This window comes from Pleurodeles waltl, chromosome 10, assembly GCF_031143425.1.
Source record: "Pleurodeles waltl isolate 20211129_DDA chromosome 10, aPleWal1.hap1.20221129, whole genome shotgun sequence".
Taxonomy (NCBI): Eukaryota; Metazoa; Chordata; class Amphibia; order Caudata; family Salamandridae; genus Pleurodeles; species Pleurodeles waltl.
The window spans coordinates 770,582,919-770,601,853 of NC_090449.1; the positions used below are offsets into that span (position 1 = coordinate 770,582,919).

An 18,935-nucleotide genomic window follows, 5' to 3' on the forward strand; every position below is an offset into this window, starting at 1 on the left:
TGTAAAGGACTTGTACTGCGCTTAAAGGCAGTACTAATCTCACCTTTGTGGTATCGTCTGAGATGTAACTTGGACGCGAGCTCAATATTTCGCTGCTTTCTTGGAGAATTAAAAATAAATGCCATTCTTTTTTTTTTTTTTTGTATTCACACGCGAGATCATTTAATTCTGCGGCGTCACGTTTGTAATTTCATTCACTGAAGATGAAACGGCTGCAGTCAGATGAGAGCGTTTGGTTCCGGTCACATTTATACGGCAGGGTCGCGCTATTTGCAATGTTTAATAAAGCAGCCGCTTCGTCATCTGGAAGCAGGGATGGTATAAACCCAGGGGTGACCAGAGACGGCGATTCTGCTCCGGCGGGAGGGAAGTTTAGCAGAACACAGCCGACACTTCTCTCCTAAAGCCCACAGTGTAGGCGAAGGGGCTCAATATGGCACACGCATTTTGATTTGAAGAGGGGTAGGGGATATCCACTGTAAGCACGAATCGTTGAAGCTGGCATGTTCATGCGGATGCAAAAGTTGTATTTTGTGCTCCACTGCCCTTTTCCTCTTTTGGTACCTTCCAGAGAAATCAGTGTAGATGTATTTTTAGCTTGCAGCACCCAGCATCAATATGACAACATAATTCTGTCTTTACATCAGTAAGCAGCTTTTACTATGCTTTCCTATTTCCTGCCAGCTGCAGTTTCCAAGGGATGTCACGACACTGGTAAGAAATGCACAGGAGCCATTTCTTGGCTTCCGGTTTTATTTTTTCATAAGGAATGCCTTTTTTTTGATGCACCACTCTTTAGCCGTTTTTTTCAGCGCGCCCTTTCTCTAAATCCCTTTTCTGTTAACCATCTCCATTTGTAATATGTATGCCTGCATTGATTGACTTATAGCGATTACCTACTGACCGTATTAAAATGTATTTATTTTAGCAGCGTTGAAAAGCCTCGCCCTCTCTCGCTGTACTTTTCTCTCAATGTCATGTTTATGGCTGCCCCTGGCTTCACAGCAAGTCGTGTATATACACATAGAAGGCAAGCTTTGGTTATTTGCGTTAGGCATGCTATCATTTGTGCAGGAAATTGTGGCATAGAATCCCACACCTAAGCTGTATAAAACCCTCGGAAGCATGTTTATTTCCTCCCTTCTCTGCACTAGCAACCTTTGCACAGATAGCTCATGCTTAATCATATTCTAACCAAATGCCAGCTAAGTTGATAAGTAACATGACTTTGTGGTATAATTAAACCCGCAGTTTGCTTTTATTATGTCTTGTGCATACTCTGTCCTTTTTTACACAATGGTAATTCAGGCTTTTCTCAATAGGGAGGGATGGTCGATGAAACGTGCAATTTAGTTAAATCATGTTTCCTTGATCTCTGATCCCGAAATAAAAGCAAAGTACTCAAGAAAATAAGAATAGCTATTTTGGGTGCTAAGTGAGTACACGCTCCACTGATTATACAGCATACTTCAGCTATGATTTAGTTACATACTGTAAACATGAACGTAATTCTTGATTCTCATATTGTATGCCTGTTTTTAAATATTTAAAGACCTATATTGTTTCCGTAAGGGTAAAGAGGTCAGGTATTGATGTAAGCCTTTTTGTAATTTGATATATAGTGTTTTAAAAGTTATGATAACCATTTATATCAATATTCGTTGACACTGCTCTAGTAGTGTTTTAGAGGTAATTTGGTATTTGAACATATTACATACACCTCATCATCCTTGCTCGAAATTATCCTCCTTATAGTTAATGATAACTGGTGTCGGAAGATATGACTTAAAAATAGCAAAAGCCATGGCTCTCGAGATGAGGTATTTTTAAGTTGTTATGGAAAATATTTCCTTCTCCTCCATCTTATACATATATTTACAATAGCCTGTCCATGTTTACTCAGCAGTGAAGATGCACGTGAGCTTAAATTATAACACACTAATGCAAATGTGTGTATTTATGTGTTTAGTATACCTTCTAAATAATCCATGTTCTTCCTTATTTTGATAGGCGTATTCACAGGATGCATACTTGAAGGGCAACGAAGCTTACAGTGGCAATGCACATAATATTCCAGAACCGCCACCAATATGTTACCCAAGACTAAAATCTACATCTTCGTTGATCGCACAGCCTATTGAAATCCATGCTCCAGACACTTCCTTGAGTAAGCAACAGCCCTTAATACCAGCGCGGACAATGACACAACCAGATAGGAACTACAGAGTGGAAATACAAGTGCCTCCATCGCCAACTGATATCATGAAATCAAACACAGCGGTATGTGTTTGCAATGAAACCGTAAGAACAGTTGTTGTGCCTTCTGAGAAGGCTGTAGATACTTCAAGTAGAACAAACCGATCAGGTCCACCGCACAGAACTGAGGAGGTGAGATATGGCTTGCAAGATTCAGTCGCCTTTAATACAAAAACAAGAACCTTGTCTCCACCTTCCTTGGTGTCCACCACCACGCTCAATCAGCCCACTTCTCTTGCAAGAACCACAGATGCAACATTACTGAGATGTGGGAATTATGCAGGGCACACAGAAAGAATTCTTAGCACTAGACAGCCTAACCGAACAGTGGATTCTTCATTGCCTCCAAGCCATGCTTCACCAGGTGCCCACCAACACATAGACTGGAAAAACTATAAAACCTACAAAGAGTACATGGATGATCGAAGGCTGCAAATGTATGGCTGTCGAACAATACAGGAACGATTAGATAGTTTGAGAGCAGTGTCGCAGAACACCACAGATTACAGTCAAGTGGCTCCAAGCCGCACTGCCTTACAGGTACGGCGTAGAAGTACTTCTCACGATAGAGCTCCACAGTCTGTTCAGGTGAGACAAAGGAGTGCTTCTCAGGAAAAGCTTGAAGAGCCAATATTGGTGAAAGATTGTCCAAGAAGTGCTTCCCAGGACGCTTTAACAACACCAGCGATCGCTACCCATAATCACAGGACAGGCTCATGGGATTACCTTGGAAGGCAAGTGGATCCATTTGAACTAGTCAATGCCACTCTCTCCAGTCCAGACATGGATAGGAAGCACACTTATAATTGGACTGGTTTCACTGAACAGGACGACAGGCGGGGTATTTATGACCAAGCTAGACAACATTCTTTTCACACATCCGTCAGACCTCAGAACTTTTCTGTGTCACCTAGTGTGTTTGGCTCAGAAATGAGGCGAGGGAGCACTAGGGCATTGGGCTCTGGTTCTTCGTTCCAAAAAACAATGGATTTCAAAACATTACAGCCCACTAACGATGTTCAATCTGCACGTGGCACTGTTCACTCTAGGCCTGTTTTACAACAAAGGACATCTCGCATCCAAGGTTCTAAAAGTAATTCATTTAAGAGTCCTATTCCGTTCTCAGCAAAACCATCACATTCCATTAACCGGAGTCTTGATGATAATTCCCTGAAAGACCAAAGCAAAGTAGATCACGTGCATGAGAGTGGTAAGCTCAATCAGCAGTCAAGGCAAAGATCAGAAAGTGCTCCCGATCAACATACAGAGACTAGCTTAAGCATCAGATCCTCTGGCTCACTGTCTTCGCAAGTTCCTGCTAAACGTGTCCTACAGGGTAGCAGGAGCACAACTACCTCTGAAGAAGTAAATGTGTCCAATAATGAGTGTAAAGATTTTGAACAGGCAAATGCACAAGAGTTCAACCTGGAGCAACCGTATGTTATTGACAATAATGATGTTGTAGTATTTAGGGAAAAGCCTTCTTCTGGTCGCCTAACACCACAGCCTTTGAGACACCAGTCTTACATCCTGGCAGTTAATGACCAGGAAACGGTGTCAGACAATACCTTCTGGTTGCCCAATGATGCACGTCGCGAAATGAATATCAGAAGGATTGAACAAAGAAAAGCATCAAGTTCCAGCCCAGCTGGTGATTCTTTAGCATCAATTCCTTTCATAGGTGAGATAAATACATTAAACACTTTTCATGTGCATGCCAGCTTCAGTACATTTGTTGAATAATTGTAGTTGTTTTGAGTTTCCTTATGGTTTAGTTTTCTTGGGAGAACCTTCTCTTGCACTTATATTTCCTATGGATAGAAGTCTTGAATTTTTCATTTAGATCTTGACTCCTTTCCAACACTTTGTTTCTCACCTGCACCGGTTTCTTTGCTAGTTTATGAATTATGAATTAGTGGAAAACTTTCTTGGGTGAGGAGCCTGATTTTCCATGAATCTTTTCAAGGATGCCAAAAGCATTTGCTACCAAATGAAACCGGACACTGCTTTTACTATATATAATCCACGTCACATACTCCTCATCCCATGTCATCATGTTTTTCAAAAGCATTTACACACTACGCCTCAGTATTTTCCATTGCAACTACCACATAACTCACTAGAAAACGACATCACACTGCACTTCACTATATCTTGTATCCCCATACAACCCTTGACCATATCTGCAAGCTGTAACTATCTCATACAAAAGAATCCACACTACACCAGTTTATATAACACACTACACAACAGAAAAAAACTCTTCTTTACACATTAGACCATATCTACTCCACTACTTTGCAACACTACATCATGACATATCAGATCATACAATACCACTCAATAATACTCTATATGCTCTACACAACATGAAAAAATGCTCCAAAATACGAGATAAAATTACTAAGCTTGTCATCCACAACATACCAAACACGAACCTAATACTAATATACTATACCGCTCAAAACAGTACAACATATCATTGACTAAAATGATGCAAAATATGGTGCTGAACATACTTCCACAAATATGCAAAATATGGTGCTGAACATACTTCCACAAATATCTTACATTACATATCGCCACAACGCAACTTGCGACTCAAAGCAACATCTGATCACTTGACATCACACTATACCTTTCCATAACACAATCTAAAACACAATATACAGATCTTTAAGGTGCACGCTACACCAACCGCTACTTCACCTCGCGTCACATCCCACTGCATGCCAGCAAATTACTCAACACCATACCACGCTGTATCATCGACAGAACCACAATATACTTCATCACACCAGACACTAAAACAAACTTAACACCATACCGTTCAACCCACAACAGATCAGTATACCACTCAACATCATTCTTCCAAATGTCGTTACACACCTCACATATAGAACTCATCACCACATATCATCATACACAGTACATCCCTAACAAAGTACGTCACAGCACTGAGCATCACACCTGCCAGCTGTTTCAAAGCACTCATTACCACAGCACCAGTTCAATGGTAATCCTTGGCAGTACTCACAGTACTTAGTTTCCTAAAGGTAGACAAGACTCTTTTGGCTGATTGACTGCAAGTACTACCAAGAAAGGTAAAAAGAAAATCATCATGAACTTTTCAGATTTTTTCACATTGATAATTAAAATAAGAAAGGAGGTACCTACGCTTCTTAAAGAATGGAATAACACATCGGACCACCCCTCTTTTCCTGAATCAAGCCATATGACAGGTGGTCACCCAATGCCATCCAACCAAAGTATGTGGCCCTTGGGAATGGGGAGGCGTAGCTAGTCACTAGAGCTAGTATCTATACATAAGTCACTGGACGTCACTGTACACGTTATTGTTTTGGAAAACTCATTCATCCATCTTCGCACCACATCATCAGTGAGAATATCAGCAAGGAACCTGAAGCCACCATTATAGCCACCAAGCCAACAGCCGAACTAGTGCCTCATCCCACGTACTTGTGCAGGTTGCTTGTAACACGACCTGCGCCTAGAAAGATACTACACGGAGAGCACATGATCACTCACTAATGGACCCCCAGCAAAGTGTGCAAGAATCGTACACAAGAACAATGTAGAGCCACACACTGAGAAAAAGATAGGACAACTTAATTAGGGTTACAAACACAGACAGGTTGCTGCTCAGGGTTACCAAATGAATGACCCATTGAAACATCATGCCTTTGGGCCATCCATCACCATACCGCTAAAGTGCAAACATTGAATATTATGTCATATTAACAAAATGTAAAAGGTATGTACACTTATGTCACAGAAGTCTGCTAAAGAGATATAGCTTGAATCAGTTTTCTGATGCAGGCTCTCCCAGAGGCACATGTTGAGGTTAAAAGTGAGCAGTGCATCGCACACTATTGTAAATGTTAAAGACAGATCTCTCGGGCAGCATCCCACACAAGTTTCACTCTAAAAATGACACCTCTTTACTAAAATACCAGAATAAGCAAGTGAGGTGTCTCGAGTGGTCGCTGGACCACCGTTGTGTGAAACTTGGTTATGTGATCTTCTCAACCATTGCATCACATCCTTAACTATTTTAAAACCCCCTTTCTTGTGCAGTTATATTACAGTCTGGATTTTGTTTTTCGCATTTGTCAAATAGACTTTGCAAGTCAACATGTTCACATTTTTGCCTTATTAACGTTACAATAGTGCAGGGCTTAGTATTAATAAAGAGTACATATTTTTAAAGTATTTTATCTTTATTGCTACACAGCTGAAAACGTGTTTATTATATCTGTTTTTTTATGTGCATTCGGTTTTGTGCAGCAGAAGGGAGTGTGACGATTTCTGCTTACAAGCTTTATTATTGTAATCTTTTTATTTGTTATTGATCTCCAAAAAATCCTCAGTACACTACTACTATTCAAATGATGCTAATAGGGAGATTACCAATTTTAGAACCTGGATCATCCGGGTCTGCCATTAAAGTGATTTCATTGGCTACCCCTCACAAAGGGAGTGAAAATGTGGACTTTGACAATGATGTGCAAGTTAGTCCGAAATATCTTTCATTGGAATTGTGGGTTAAAGGGCTTTTAGAGGCTCGTTAGGTTGCCAGAAGATCTGCCGGTGTGCACTTCAATAGGTTGTCAGTGTTAAGAGATAAAATGATGTGCCTGTGGAAATCAGAATCATCTGTGAGTTTTGCTGCCTCGAGGAGAGACTCCAGCGGTTCTGTTATAGTTTGGTTAAGGTCCTAAATGGAGCCTAAGGTAACCTAAGACATGTTATATTTTGACAACTGATCAACACTAACTGCAGCAATCAGAATGCAGTACTCTGTAGTTAATATGGTAAAGCCAGCGAAACGAATGGATACAAGCAGTTCACAGCAGGAAGAGCATTACATAATGTTTGGTGGATGTGGCCATCAAGGAACCCAGGAAACCAGCCGTCCCCTTGAATCATTCGCTGCAAAGGCTTCATGCCCAACAGTAGCTCATTTCAGTCTCGTCCCAGAAATAATCTTTCAAGACTTACTTAGCATGTGTGTATGCGCATGATTAAGAGCGAGAACACTAAATCTCATTAAATGTGGCCCCTCAAGAATGTGTATTGCAAACTGCCAAGCCTCACAACCAGTTTGTTACCTCAGATTGGCGAGGGAGCCGTAGGCGCGGGTTACATTTTCAGGCGAGTGCCTGCTTGCTGCCTGTCTAGAAAAAGAGCAAACGCTGCAAACTTCCTGAACGACTTCCGGACGCTTTCAACCTTGCAGTGACATGAGAGGGGAAGAGGATAGCCACACATGTAATCGGTGTGTCCACCAGGCACTCCCATAATTAATCAGTCCTCAGGCGTTGACAGGCTAGGTGGAAGAGACAGCCATTTCTTAACATACGTGGGACACTCCTCGTTGGTCGAAGGAGAAACCTAGCGTATCTTCACAAGGATTTACTCTTATTATAGTAAGAACATATTAGGTATCAATCTGTGGCTATTATTCATGGATTGCTGGTCACTTGTTGCACACCAGTGCCCCTTTGTTCATCACTGAGAGGCATGTTGTGGTCTGTGTCCTATTGACGCCTTGCAGTTGGTATCTTTCCAAGTTTCCCTTGTAGAATCATTTAGTATTGCATCCCCATCCAGGGGTGTGTGGCCAGGGATTATCCGACTGTTTAATACTGAGTGAGTCGAACTCTCTTGCTATAGGTATGTTGGAGAAAAAAAATCTAAGGTGAAATCTTATGTGCCCCCAACATTGTATGTTGCAGTCTAGGAATCTTGGTATATGAAGTACTCTTTTTGAATACCTTGTTTAAAGTAAGTGCTTGCTGCGCCAATGTGCTTCATGATCAAACTGTGTGGTTCTGGTTTGAAGGGGGCATAGAAAAGCATTAATGCATTATTAAAAAGTTTTTGTCTATTCAGTTTTCTTAAATTCTGCTGAGCTACTAGGCAAAGCAGACAATTCTTGTCCTTCCAAGCTGAAGTGTACATGTTGCTCCTTGTAGAGGTGCAGGAAGGTAACCAGTCGTCCGAGATTGATTTTCATGCAACTTGAGGAGCATGCATCTATTCCAGGATTCAGTTTGATTTAAATGTTCCTTCTGTTTATTTCATTTGTTTGTTTTCCTACTATCCCAGATTAGCCAATTTTGATGCCTCCTTCCATGGAGGAGATCTAGCTCCTAGTAACCAGTGTAAACTGGTAGAGCCAATTAGAAAAAAGTTCAATACATTGACTTTACAACGAAAGATAATCTGGAGTAAAATGCAACTTCATTGAACTCCTTTGTGCATAATTCTTGGTCACTTTTACCAGTCAAGAAACACCACAATAAGGTTCCTCAAAGTAATTTACACGACTCTGTGTCCAAGAGAATCCACTTGAGGCAACAGTCTTCCCCTTTCGGTGGCCTTAAATAGTGTCACAACGAAATGAAGTACTGTTTGACATGTTGTCTTCTTCCCATGCTCCTTTTTAGGTCGAGCATGCAAGCGCTTTGACCTATTGTAAGTATTGTGGGCTTTTGACCACGCCCATTACTTTAATTTGTTCCTTGCCTTGCCTTTCAAAAAATGACTTGATGTCGTTGGTAAGTGCTGCCATAAGGCTGTTTTTATCATGTCTTGAAGACTGCCCCTGTTACATGCATTATTTCACGATTGCTGATATACTTTAACGTGGGAAATCATTTTTTTTTTTGGTCTCTCCCCTTTGTGCTGCATGGCGGCCCTGGCGCTCACAGGCACATCATTGTAAACTTGATCAGCGGTATTGAAGTGCTGATCACATTGTTCAGTTACCTAATCTGAGACATTTCCTAAGTCTCACCATTTAAAACACTTGAAAGTGATAAATGCTTTCTGTAAAACAAATTCTCAAATTCGAAAGCAGCTCTCCCGGCACAGCGGGAGAGCCAATACTACAATACTCACTGCACTTGGGAAACCCACCCCATAAAGCTTTGCAGGGCATTGCTTTCACAAAACATTTTGCTCATAACTCAGCCTTTGGTGGTCCTAGGACAATGGGACCACCTACAAAACACTCCTAAATAATAACTCCTCCTACCATTCTGTGTCTTTTTAAGCACTGTCATTGTTGGAACTTTAGTTGTACAGCTGGTAATATCTTGTGTTTTAAGTGCCTTGTTTGTAATATCATTGCTACAGGCCTGCTGCCCCTGAAAATGTGTAATGCACTATACCCTCTAGGGGATAAATGTATGGTTACACTGCATTATTTAATGCTATTTTCTTTTGGTGTGATTAGGCACTATAGGTGCTAACTATATAGTTACATGACCATGTTTCTTATAAATGCAATTTTCATTGTAGGGTCCTCTGGAAGCTGCTCTGAGCATTACAGTCATATCAACAAACTAAAATATTTGTGGCATGGAAACTTGCCCACTTTTACAAAACATTTTTGCTCGTAACTCAGCATGTAGTGGTCCTAGCACAATGGGGCCACCTACAAAACATTGACCACAATGTGCTCTTTCTGTCTGCATCTACACACAGTGTTAGTGGGGACTCCAAAATATTAACCCCTACCACCATTCATTATCTTTTAAACTCTCTCGTGTCCGGAACTTTTGTTTTACAATTGGGAGAAGTTATGTTTTATGAGCCTTTTTTGTAATATCATTGCAATAGGCCTGCTAGCCTTGAAAGTGTGTACTGCACTATACCCAATGATCTGGTTTTCTCCGTTCTCAGCCTACTATAGTCACCAGTTGTTTCTCTCTCTCTCTCTCTCTCTCTCTCTCTCTCTCTCTCTCTCTCTCTCTCTCTCTCTCTCTCTCTCTCTCTCTCTCTCTCTCTCTCTCTCTCTCTCCTGATCTCTCTCTCTCTCTCTCCTGATCTCTCTCTCTCTCCTGATCTCTCTCTCTCTCTCTCCTGATCTCTCTCTTGCCTGGTCTATGGGCCACAGGAAAGCTTGTGAGGCAATCTGTTTTGTTTCCTAAACACCAGAACAGGCTTTTATTTGCCTTAGCATGATAACACTGAATGCCGTTGTCTGTTTCCTGTTGTTTTTAAAACTTTGATTTCTACATTGAAATTGTATTTATATAGTGCCTACTACCTCTGGCAAGGCATTGATGTGCTTTATGAGGTGTTGTCTGTGTTTGCTGACTAAGGGTCTTAAAATATGAAGGATTTAAAATAGAGTACCATGAAAGTTTTTTCCATCTGTCATGTAATCCTCTGATTTGGGACAGCATTGTTTCCCTAATCTAATTTGCTGACTCTTACTTTCAAGTTTTTTTCCATTAAGATTCGTCTGGCTGCTAGACCACTGTGTTAAAACGAACCTATGTTGCCTCCGAAGGGAAGATACGGATGATAGGTGTTTTGCAGGAGTTCACCAGCATTCTCGGGGATCTTACCACTGTAGTTATAGCACATCTCCCAATATGGCAGTCTATAGTTCCTTAAAAGTATAATCTGTCAATAGGTATCAGATCACTGAATCGAAATCACTAGACTGTGACATGTTTTACTAATTTCCAGCATATCTGACTATTCTTAACATACATAATCCAGCAGCTGTGGGATATGCTTATGTATTTTATACTGTCAGTACATTATTTTGTGTCTCTTGCACCAGACAAACACATTTCTTGTTATTCTTACATGTCCCAGTTTCAACCACAATCACCTATAACCACACTCCCGGCATAGTGTTGTGTCCTACCTATGCAGGCAAGCTCTTCAGCACCACATATAGGGTTAGTTAGAGCTATGTAGATGTTACAATACAGTACAGTTTAGGTACAACAAAAGTAGGAAAAACAATGTTTTGTTTATTTCTAAATGTTGCAGAATAGGAATTTATCATTAACTTTTCTCTCATTAACCCATTTGGCAATTAATCAAAGTACAGCAAAAATTGCTAATAGAAAACTCACATATAGTTGCAGGGGGTGGTATGTTCTTATCCAATCAAAGTACTTTTCTTGTCCAGCACTTTTTAATATTAATGTACGTAAGGGTTAGCTTTGCCTCTAGATGTTTTTGCCATCTGTTTTCAGTGCCTCCTTGCATTGGTCCTTGGCTACATCTACAGGGAGTGCAGAATTATTAGGCAAGTTGTATTTTTGAGGATTAATTTTATTATTGAACAACAACCATGTTCTCAATGAACCCAAAAAACTCATTAATATCAAAGCTGAATATTTTTGGAAGTAGTTTTTAGTTTGTTTTTAGTTTTAGCTATGTTAGGGGGATATCTGTGTGTGCAGGTGACTATTACTGTGCATAATTATTAGGCAACTTAACAAAAAACAAATATATACCCATTTCAATTATTTATTATTACCAGTGAAACCAATATAACATCTCAACATTCACAAATATACATTTCTGACATTCAAAACCAAAACAAAAACAAATCAGTGACCAATATAGCCACCTTTCTTTGCAAGGACACTCAAAAGCCTGCCATCCATGGATTCTGTCAGTGTTTTGATCTGTTCACCATCAACATTGCGTGCAGCAGCAACCACAGCCTCCCAGACACTGTTCAGAGAGGTGTACTGTTTTCCCTCCTTGTAAATCTCACATTTGATGATGGACCACAGGTTCTCAATGGGGTTCAGATCAGGTGAACAAGGAGGCCATGTCATTAGATTTCCTTCTTTTATACCCTTTCTTGCCAGCCACGCTGTGGAGTACTTGGACGCGTGTGATGGAGCATTGTCCTGCATGAAAATCATGTTTTTCTTGAAGGATGCAGACTTCTTCCTGTACCACTGCTTGAAGAAGGTGTCTTCCAGGAACTGGCAGTAGGACTGGGAGTTGAGCTTGACTCCATCCTCAACCCGAAAAGGCCCCACAAGCTCATCTTTGATGATACCAGCCCAAACCAGTACTCCACCTCCACCTTGCTGGCGTCTGAGTCGGACTGGAGCTCTCTGCCCTTTACCAATCCAGCCACGGGCCCATCCATCTGGCCCATCAAGACTCACTCTCATTTCATCAGTCCATAAAACCTTAGAAAAATCAGTCTTGAGATCTTTCTTGGCCCAGTCTTGACGTTTCAGCTTGTGTGTCTTGTTCAGTGGTGGTCGTCTTTCAGCCTTTCTTACCTTGGCCATGTCTCTGAGTATTGCACACCTTGTGCTTTTGGGCACTCAAGTGATGTTGCAGCTCTAAAATATGGCCAAACTGGTGGCAAGTGGCATCGTGGCAGCTGCACGCTTGACTTTTCTCAGTTCATGGGCAGTTATTTTGCGCCTTGGTTTTTCCACACGCTTCTTGCGACCCTGTTGACTATTTTGAATGAAACGCTTGATTGTTCGATGATCACGCTTCAGAAGCTTTGCAATTTTAAGAGTGCTGCATCCCTCTGCAAGATATCTCACTATTTTTGACTTTTCTGAGCCTGTCAAGTCCTTCTTTTGACCCATTTTGCCAAAGGAAAGGAAGTTGCCTAATAATTATGCACACCTGATATAGGGTGTTGATGTCATTAGACCACACCCCTTCTCATTACAGAGATGCACATCACCTAATATGCTTAATTGGTAGTAGGCTTTCGAGCCTATACAGCTTGGAGTAAGACAACATGCATAAAGAGGATGATGTGGTCAAAATACTCATTTGCCTAATAATTCTGCACTCCCTGTAGTCCTATGTTATTTTCAGTATACATGTCTGACCAAATGTAACTTGGTTTCTGGTTAGGAAGAGTATTTTAACCCCTTTAAGCAACGGGAGGAAGGTTGCACCATCTAGCAATCGTTCCTACTCCAGTAGATGTTTTGTGGGCTAGAGCTTAGAATTCTGCCAAATCCTTACCCTCCATAGTTGTGGTTTGAAAAGAGCGAGATTGTCGTTGCTCCCTGGGGAAGCCTGACAGTTGCTTCAAGAATTTCTGTTGTTTTATCACAAAATGTTCTTTCTCTTTATAACCTAGAACTCAGTCCTACAGAGAGGGCATTGTTCCACATCTGCAGTTTCTAACATTGTAGTGACCACGCTATGTTGCCACTAAATACCCATTGAAATTGATTGACAGATTTTTAGCTTGGCAGTACTCCAGTAACTTATCTAAGAAAGCTTGGAACCCCATTTTTGTGCCAGAAAGTAGACCTGCTAGTTGTTCAATAGAAGGTGTGGATTTGGTTCACCAGCTAGTCTAGCAACATCCTTTTGAGTGTATCGAAGCATTTTGGTGACATTATTAATGAACAGGTTAAAGGTATAGGCAGTAGCAGGCAATCCTGGCTTGCTCCTTGCCTTAGAGTGAAGTTCTCCTTAGTCTCGCATCATACTATTGGCATCGTTTTTTTGCACAGTGTTTTTATTGCTGTGAAGGTATTTAAGGTGGTGTGCCCATTTCAGCTAAATCTCCCTGAGAGAACATCTGTAAATCCTATCAAATGCTGTTTTCAAGGCTGCAAAAATCCAAGAGACTACATTTCTCTAGATGTTGAGATAACCTCTTTTCCTTCTATTTAGTCTTCTAGTCACTGCAGAAGGAGCTTGCCATACGTTTTAGCCAATAAACCTGTTACAGATATTGGGTGGGAATAGCTTTATCGTCGTGGCACCCCTATTTATGAAAGGAGCCTATCTAGTTCCCTCTCCAAGAGAGTGGGACAGAGCTTGAAATTCGCACCACGTTTGCTTTTGTATAGATATGTTGTGCATGACATAAATCTGTTTTGAGCATGTCTACTGTGACTCTTTATCTATACCTGACTCCTTGCAGTTGTGTTGTTTTTGTACTGCAAATATGACCACACTAAGCCTGAATAAACTCTTTCTGGTGTCTGCATTGTACCAGTGCTTTTTTTTTTTTTGTTGGTTTTTTGCTTCGCTGGTACCACTGGGACACAAACATTTGTTATCTCAATTCTATTTAGGTCTTTTTGACATGGCAACACAGAATTCTTTTGCATCCTTTAAGTGCCCTATGTACTGTATGGCACACCACTTTCCTTTCCTTTTCATTTATATTTATATTTACTGTTGCCTTTCTATAAGGCTTTTGACCTCCTTTCTCTCTTCTGCCTTCATTGCATCTAAAGGTTTAGCCTTTACCATTGAGGGGGTGAGAGACACATGACATTTGTTAATTTTGGCTTCGGCCTGTGTCCTTTCACTTCTGCACATGGCCACCGGCCAAGAGCAGTGGCTTTTGTCTTCTTAAGCACTAGGCATTTGAAAATACTGTTTTTATTTGGGATCTGTTCTGCTTCATAGTCGTGGTAAAGTAGAAGTGCTCTGTGAAACACGTTTGTAGTTACTATAATGAAATATGGGCTACTATATTTGTGCAGAAATGTTTGCTCGATCCTGTTTAGAACAGCAGTTGGGGAACCCTTCCTAAAGGCTTGCCTCTTTAAAACTACAAGGTGCTTGATGGTATGTGTTGTCTCATCTATCAGCAACCGACCTAAGCTCATCGGATTAAAACATGGTAACCTAGTTGTATCTCGCTGTTTGGAGATCCACTGGTATGTAACTTGTCCTCTTCCTTGGTTTTGATGTTGTTTCTTCAGTTATGCCTTTGCTTTTCATTGCATCACTTTGGAAAAGACACACACTCAGACAAATAACAAGCGGGCTGAATTCTCGAAAAACGTCTGAAACTTAGTGCTGCAAGGGTTATCCAGTGTGATGGCCAGCTCTGACCCGTTTGAAGAGAATGATCAGTGATTATTTCAATACACAATGCAGTGCATGCAAATGTAGCCAAACAAAGCAAAGAATAAACCTTTGTCTGTGGAAGTTGGTGGATTTCAATGGGCTTTTGAGAAGCATTGCATATTAAATTAGTTAACATCACCTACAGTGTATGCTTGAATCAGAATTGCTGAGCCGGGTGCATTCACGCTGCGGTTCCTGGGTGTCCCATGCTTGTTTCTAAGAAAATCTTTTTTAAAAGATTGGATAAGTTGGCAAGTTTAACTAATGATCCAGCAGTTCAAACTGTAGGAGATGAGTTGCAATGCGCTATCGAGAAGAGTGTGGACCTTCTACAGCGCATCAAGAAGATGCACGTTTACTCTTGTGGCTTTAGAGACTGGGAGGTGTTGGCCATGTATCGATTGCCATGGCTTATACATACATTTTGTTGACGATCTAACAGGTATGTGGCATGCTAATTAATTTTTCTGAGAACATAGCTCAGATTGTTTGTATATTGTGTACAGCATTGTATTGTCTGATCAAACACTGAAATATGTTGTGGTTAAACGACAATCTAACTATACCATTGTTACAAATTTTTGATATGTTTTATTCTCCCTTTCTAGAATCTGACCTGAAACTTGAGGTTAAACACAATTGTAAATTCATTTTTGGAATATGACGTAAAAGTAACAGCTACAGAATGATACAAGGTTTAATGTATAAAATATTTCGTTTTACAAGCTAGTGAAAGTGATACCATTAACCTTTGATTGTGATTTATGAGTTAGTCAACAGTTCATAAAGTTTTTTTTTCTCTTAGCCCTGGATGACATTTCTGATATTTATGGGATTCGAAAAAATGCCAGGGGTTAATTCCGGAAGCACTTTTCATTCCCTATGCTTAAACATATTTTCTACTCGTCAGAAAATAAACCTTTCTAAGTATAGTGCAGTTACTCCAAAGGAAACGATTTACTCCACAGCAGAGAAACAACTTCTCCTACCTCATGACATTTCTTGGGGTGGGGCTGGTTCATTTGCAGTTCCACGCCAGAAGTTCAGTTACTCGAACTATATTTCAGGGTAATTTTGCAAGGGTTTCTATGGAGACGTTTATGTAATCCAACATGTGTACAAGCGTATGGGTGTTCTGTCTTTTGCCTATCAACCCGTCGGACTTTCCCCCGCACCCCCCTTCACACTACAACGTACAACGATTATCCACCATACTGGCAGATTTTTCACTGTGGTAAGTGCACATTCTGATATACGATTCCAGTTATTCCTATTCTGTGAATCAGGATGTGGAATTGAGAATAGTAAATGTGTGGTTTACTTTTTATTTTTATTTATTTTTTGTTGCTCAGGTTAAATTGCACTTGCACAACATTTGTGAAACAGGCCTCTTTTTCTTTCATGGATTTCATGATGGTTGAAAACAACTAGTGGCACATGAAACCCCTTTTAAAATGTTCATGTCAATTTCAAAACATTATTTTTGTAGCTGAAATCTAAAGAAATATAAGCACTTTAAAAAGATTTCTTCCAGTTGGTATCTTTCAAGAACGGCCTGAGCGTTCCAAGGCTTTATCAAAGTGACTACCAAATTACTTTATATTGAAATAACTTTAATTACTGCGGCCGATCTGGCACGGTATCACGTTTTCTCTGTTATTGAATACGTTCTACGTTTATGCTCTTTAAAATAATGTATTTTCTTCTAGATGAGCCAACCAGCCCCAGCATTGATCACGAAATTGCAAACATTCCTGCCTCAGCTGTGATCTGTGCGTCCGCTCTTCCACCACCTACTATAACGACGGTCCCTCCTAGCCCCACATCTCCAGTCCCTTTGATCCGACGTCAGCTATCGCATGACCACGGTAGGGTTACGACCACTTTTTGCTCATACAATAATTGAAGTATATTTGTAATGTAAGTATTTTGTTATTGTTTTGAATGCATTGATGAAAGATGGAAGTGAACGAGAGAAGCGTTTAATCTGGAGAAAAGTGGAATTTTTCCTAGAGAATCACTTCAAGGACCAGCACTTGCAAAACACCGCTTTTCTGTAGCTAGAGCACGAAAAAACAAAGGTAACTCCTTGCATTCTAGTTAACGTCTTCTCACATGAAGGCAAGAAGCTTGAAACTGGTTGCACCTCAAAGTTGTTAGGGTTTGGCGACTTCCACGCTACAAAGCTCTAGATGATATTTTGAGACTTTGTGTGCATCGGACCCATTTGCTCCCTCCTAGTCCCTTCTCTTCTGCACTCAGTCATGGGATATCATTCCCGGTACAGGGAGGAGAGTACTTTTTGCACAAAAGAAAAAGAGCATACGTTTGAATCTTATGCACAGGTACGGCTCTTCTCAACTTGCATAAACCGTGTGGTGCAAGGTGGGGCGTTCTGTTCCACCCAGCATTAAGACCTTGTTTTTTGCTCCATTCCGACACGGAAAATCTTTTGTCCAACAAACACCTGGTTCAGACAAGTAGTGATAACTAATCTAGGTTCATGTCTTGCTCTCCAGCTGGAAAGCCATTGGAGTCTAATAAGGTTGCCTTTGTAGATTCATTTGATACTGTTCAAGGAGCTGCACCAGATGGCGCACGCAGACTTAGCATCTTGCATGATTACGATTGTTAACCCAGTGTGAACTATCTGTCTTTGTTTCAGAGAAAGGATTAAACCCAACTGATTGAGAACCCAACAACATGTCCGACTGCCACATGTTGTGAAGTTTGTCTGTTTTGTGAGGTGGGGTGATACAGCATGTCTGATGATGGAAGAAGATAATACCTCTGACATTGAGTACACCAATGTTCTATTTTATGAATAAATACTTCCTGACTGTGGGTTGAGAACCCACTGCCTTGATTAAACATACTGCATACCGTCAGGGAATTCCATTACTTGTTTTGACCCTGGATTATCGACCTTCAGGTTGAAATCACCCTTAATTAGGATTTCCTTGGATGTAGTTTGCAGATAGGCCAGCTCATGGAACTCAACAATGGGTGTCAGGTTATATAGTCTGTGGGTCCTGTAAATCAGAGATGAGGGAACCGTTAGGCTCAACGATACAAAGGGCTAAAATTCATTAAAATTATACCGAAGGGACATTGTGAATTTCTTGGTGGTTGTGCCTACACAGTGAACTACGGTCATGGCCACTGGGATAATGCTATTGTTGGCCACAGCATTTTTCGCATCATTACAGATTTGCCGCATTAGCCAAATACACGATCATCTGCTGCATAATCTGCAGATTTAAATAAAAAATATTTCTAGCTCAAATGGTTCAAAAGTTACTAAAATGCAGCAATACATGTTGCTGCACAGTGGAAGCCCCTTTGCAAAGGTTGACTGCTCACCTTTCTATTGCTTATTATTGTGATGGAGTGTTAAACTTGTACTAATGAAGTGCAACCAATGCTCAGACAGTGTTTACAATTGTAAAAATGTCAAAATAATGAGATAGTACTATCACAAAATGTGCGGCATTATGCTGCATAATGTGCCTTTTCTTGGACTATCTAATCTTGTGATTGACTTTGAAACTTAAGTCTAGAGGTTGCAGTGGGTCATGAGATGATTGCATTGAGAGCATCATGGGTTTACAAATCATGCTTTAGACTTTGCGTCTGTTGATTAAACCCAATTTTAGGAGGGTACTGGTCTCAATTGGATTATTGACCTGCAGGTTGAAATTGTTTGCAAGGAATTTTTTATGATGACTTTGGGTGCTTGTTTGAGTATTGATTTGTTGATAGGGAGAGCTGGGATAGATACTGTTGGCGGAACTGCAGATTTCTAATTGTATGTACCAGATGTTAAACTGCAATGAGGTATGTGTAGTCATATAGTGTTGAGAGGTCATGAGTACTATAATGGGGGAACGTTGTGGTTGTATAGCGAAATATAAGTCAATTTTGAATATTTTTTCGATCTTAACCACAATGTCCCTTAAATTAAGGACTATTTTCTTTAACATGCAGAATTTTAGGGTCCTAGTAACCAATTATAACGCTCTTAA

General features: G+C 40.5%; 1 protein-coding gene across 2 annotated transcripts in view; it reads left to right on the forward strand.

Moving 5' to 3' along the window:
- Positions 1-18,935, forward strand: part of ARHGAP21 (Rho GTPase activating protein 21) — a 367,146-nt gene that overhangs the window by 255,243 nt on the left and 92,968 nt on the right. The window contains exons 8-10 of one of the 2 annotated variants that reach the window (XM_069211368.1): positions 685-714; positions 2,011-3,937; positions 16,620-16,778. In XM_069211368.1, the coding sequence (XP_069067469.1) occupies positions 685-714; positions 2,011-3,937; positions 16,620-16,778 (2,116 nt within the window). The remainder of the gene's footprint in view (positions 1-684; positions 715-2,010; positions 3,938-16,619; positions 16,779-18,935) is intronic. The other variant, XM_069211369.1, reaches the window with a different exon arrangement.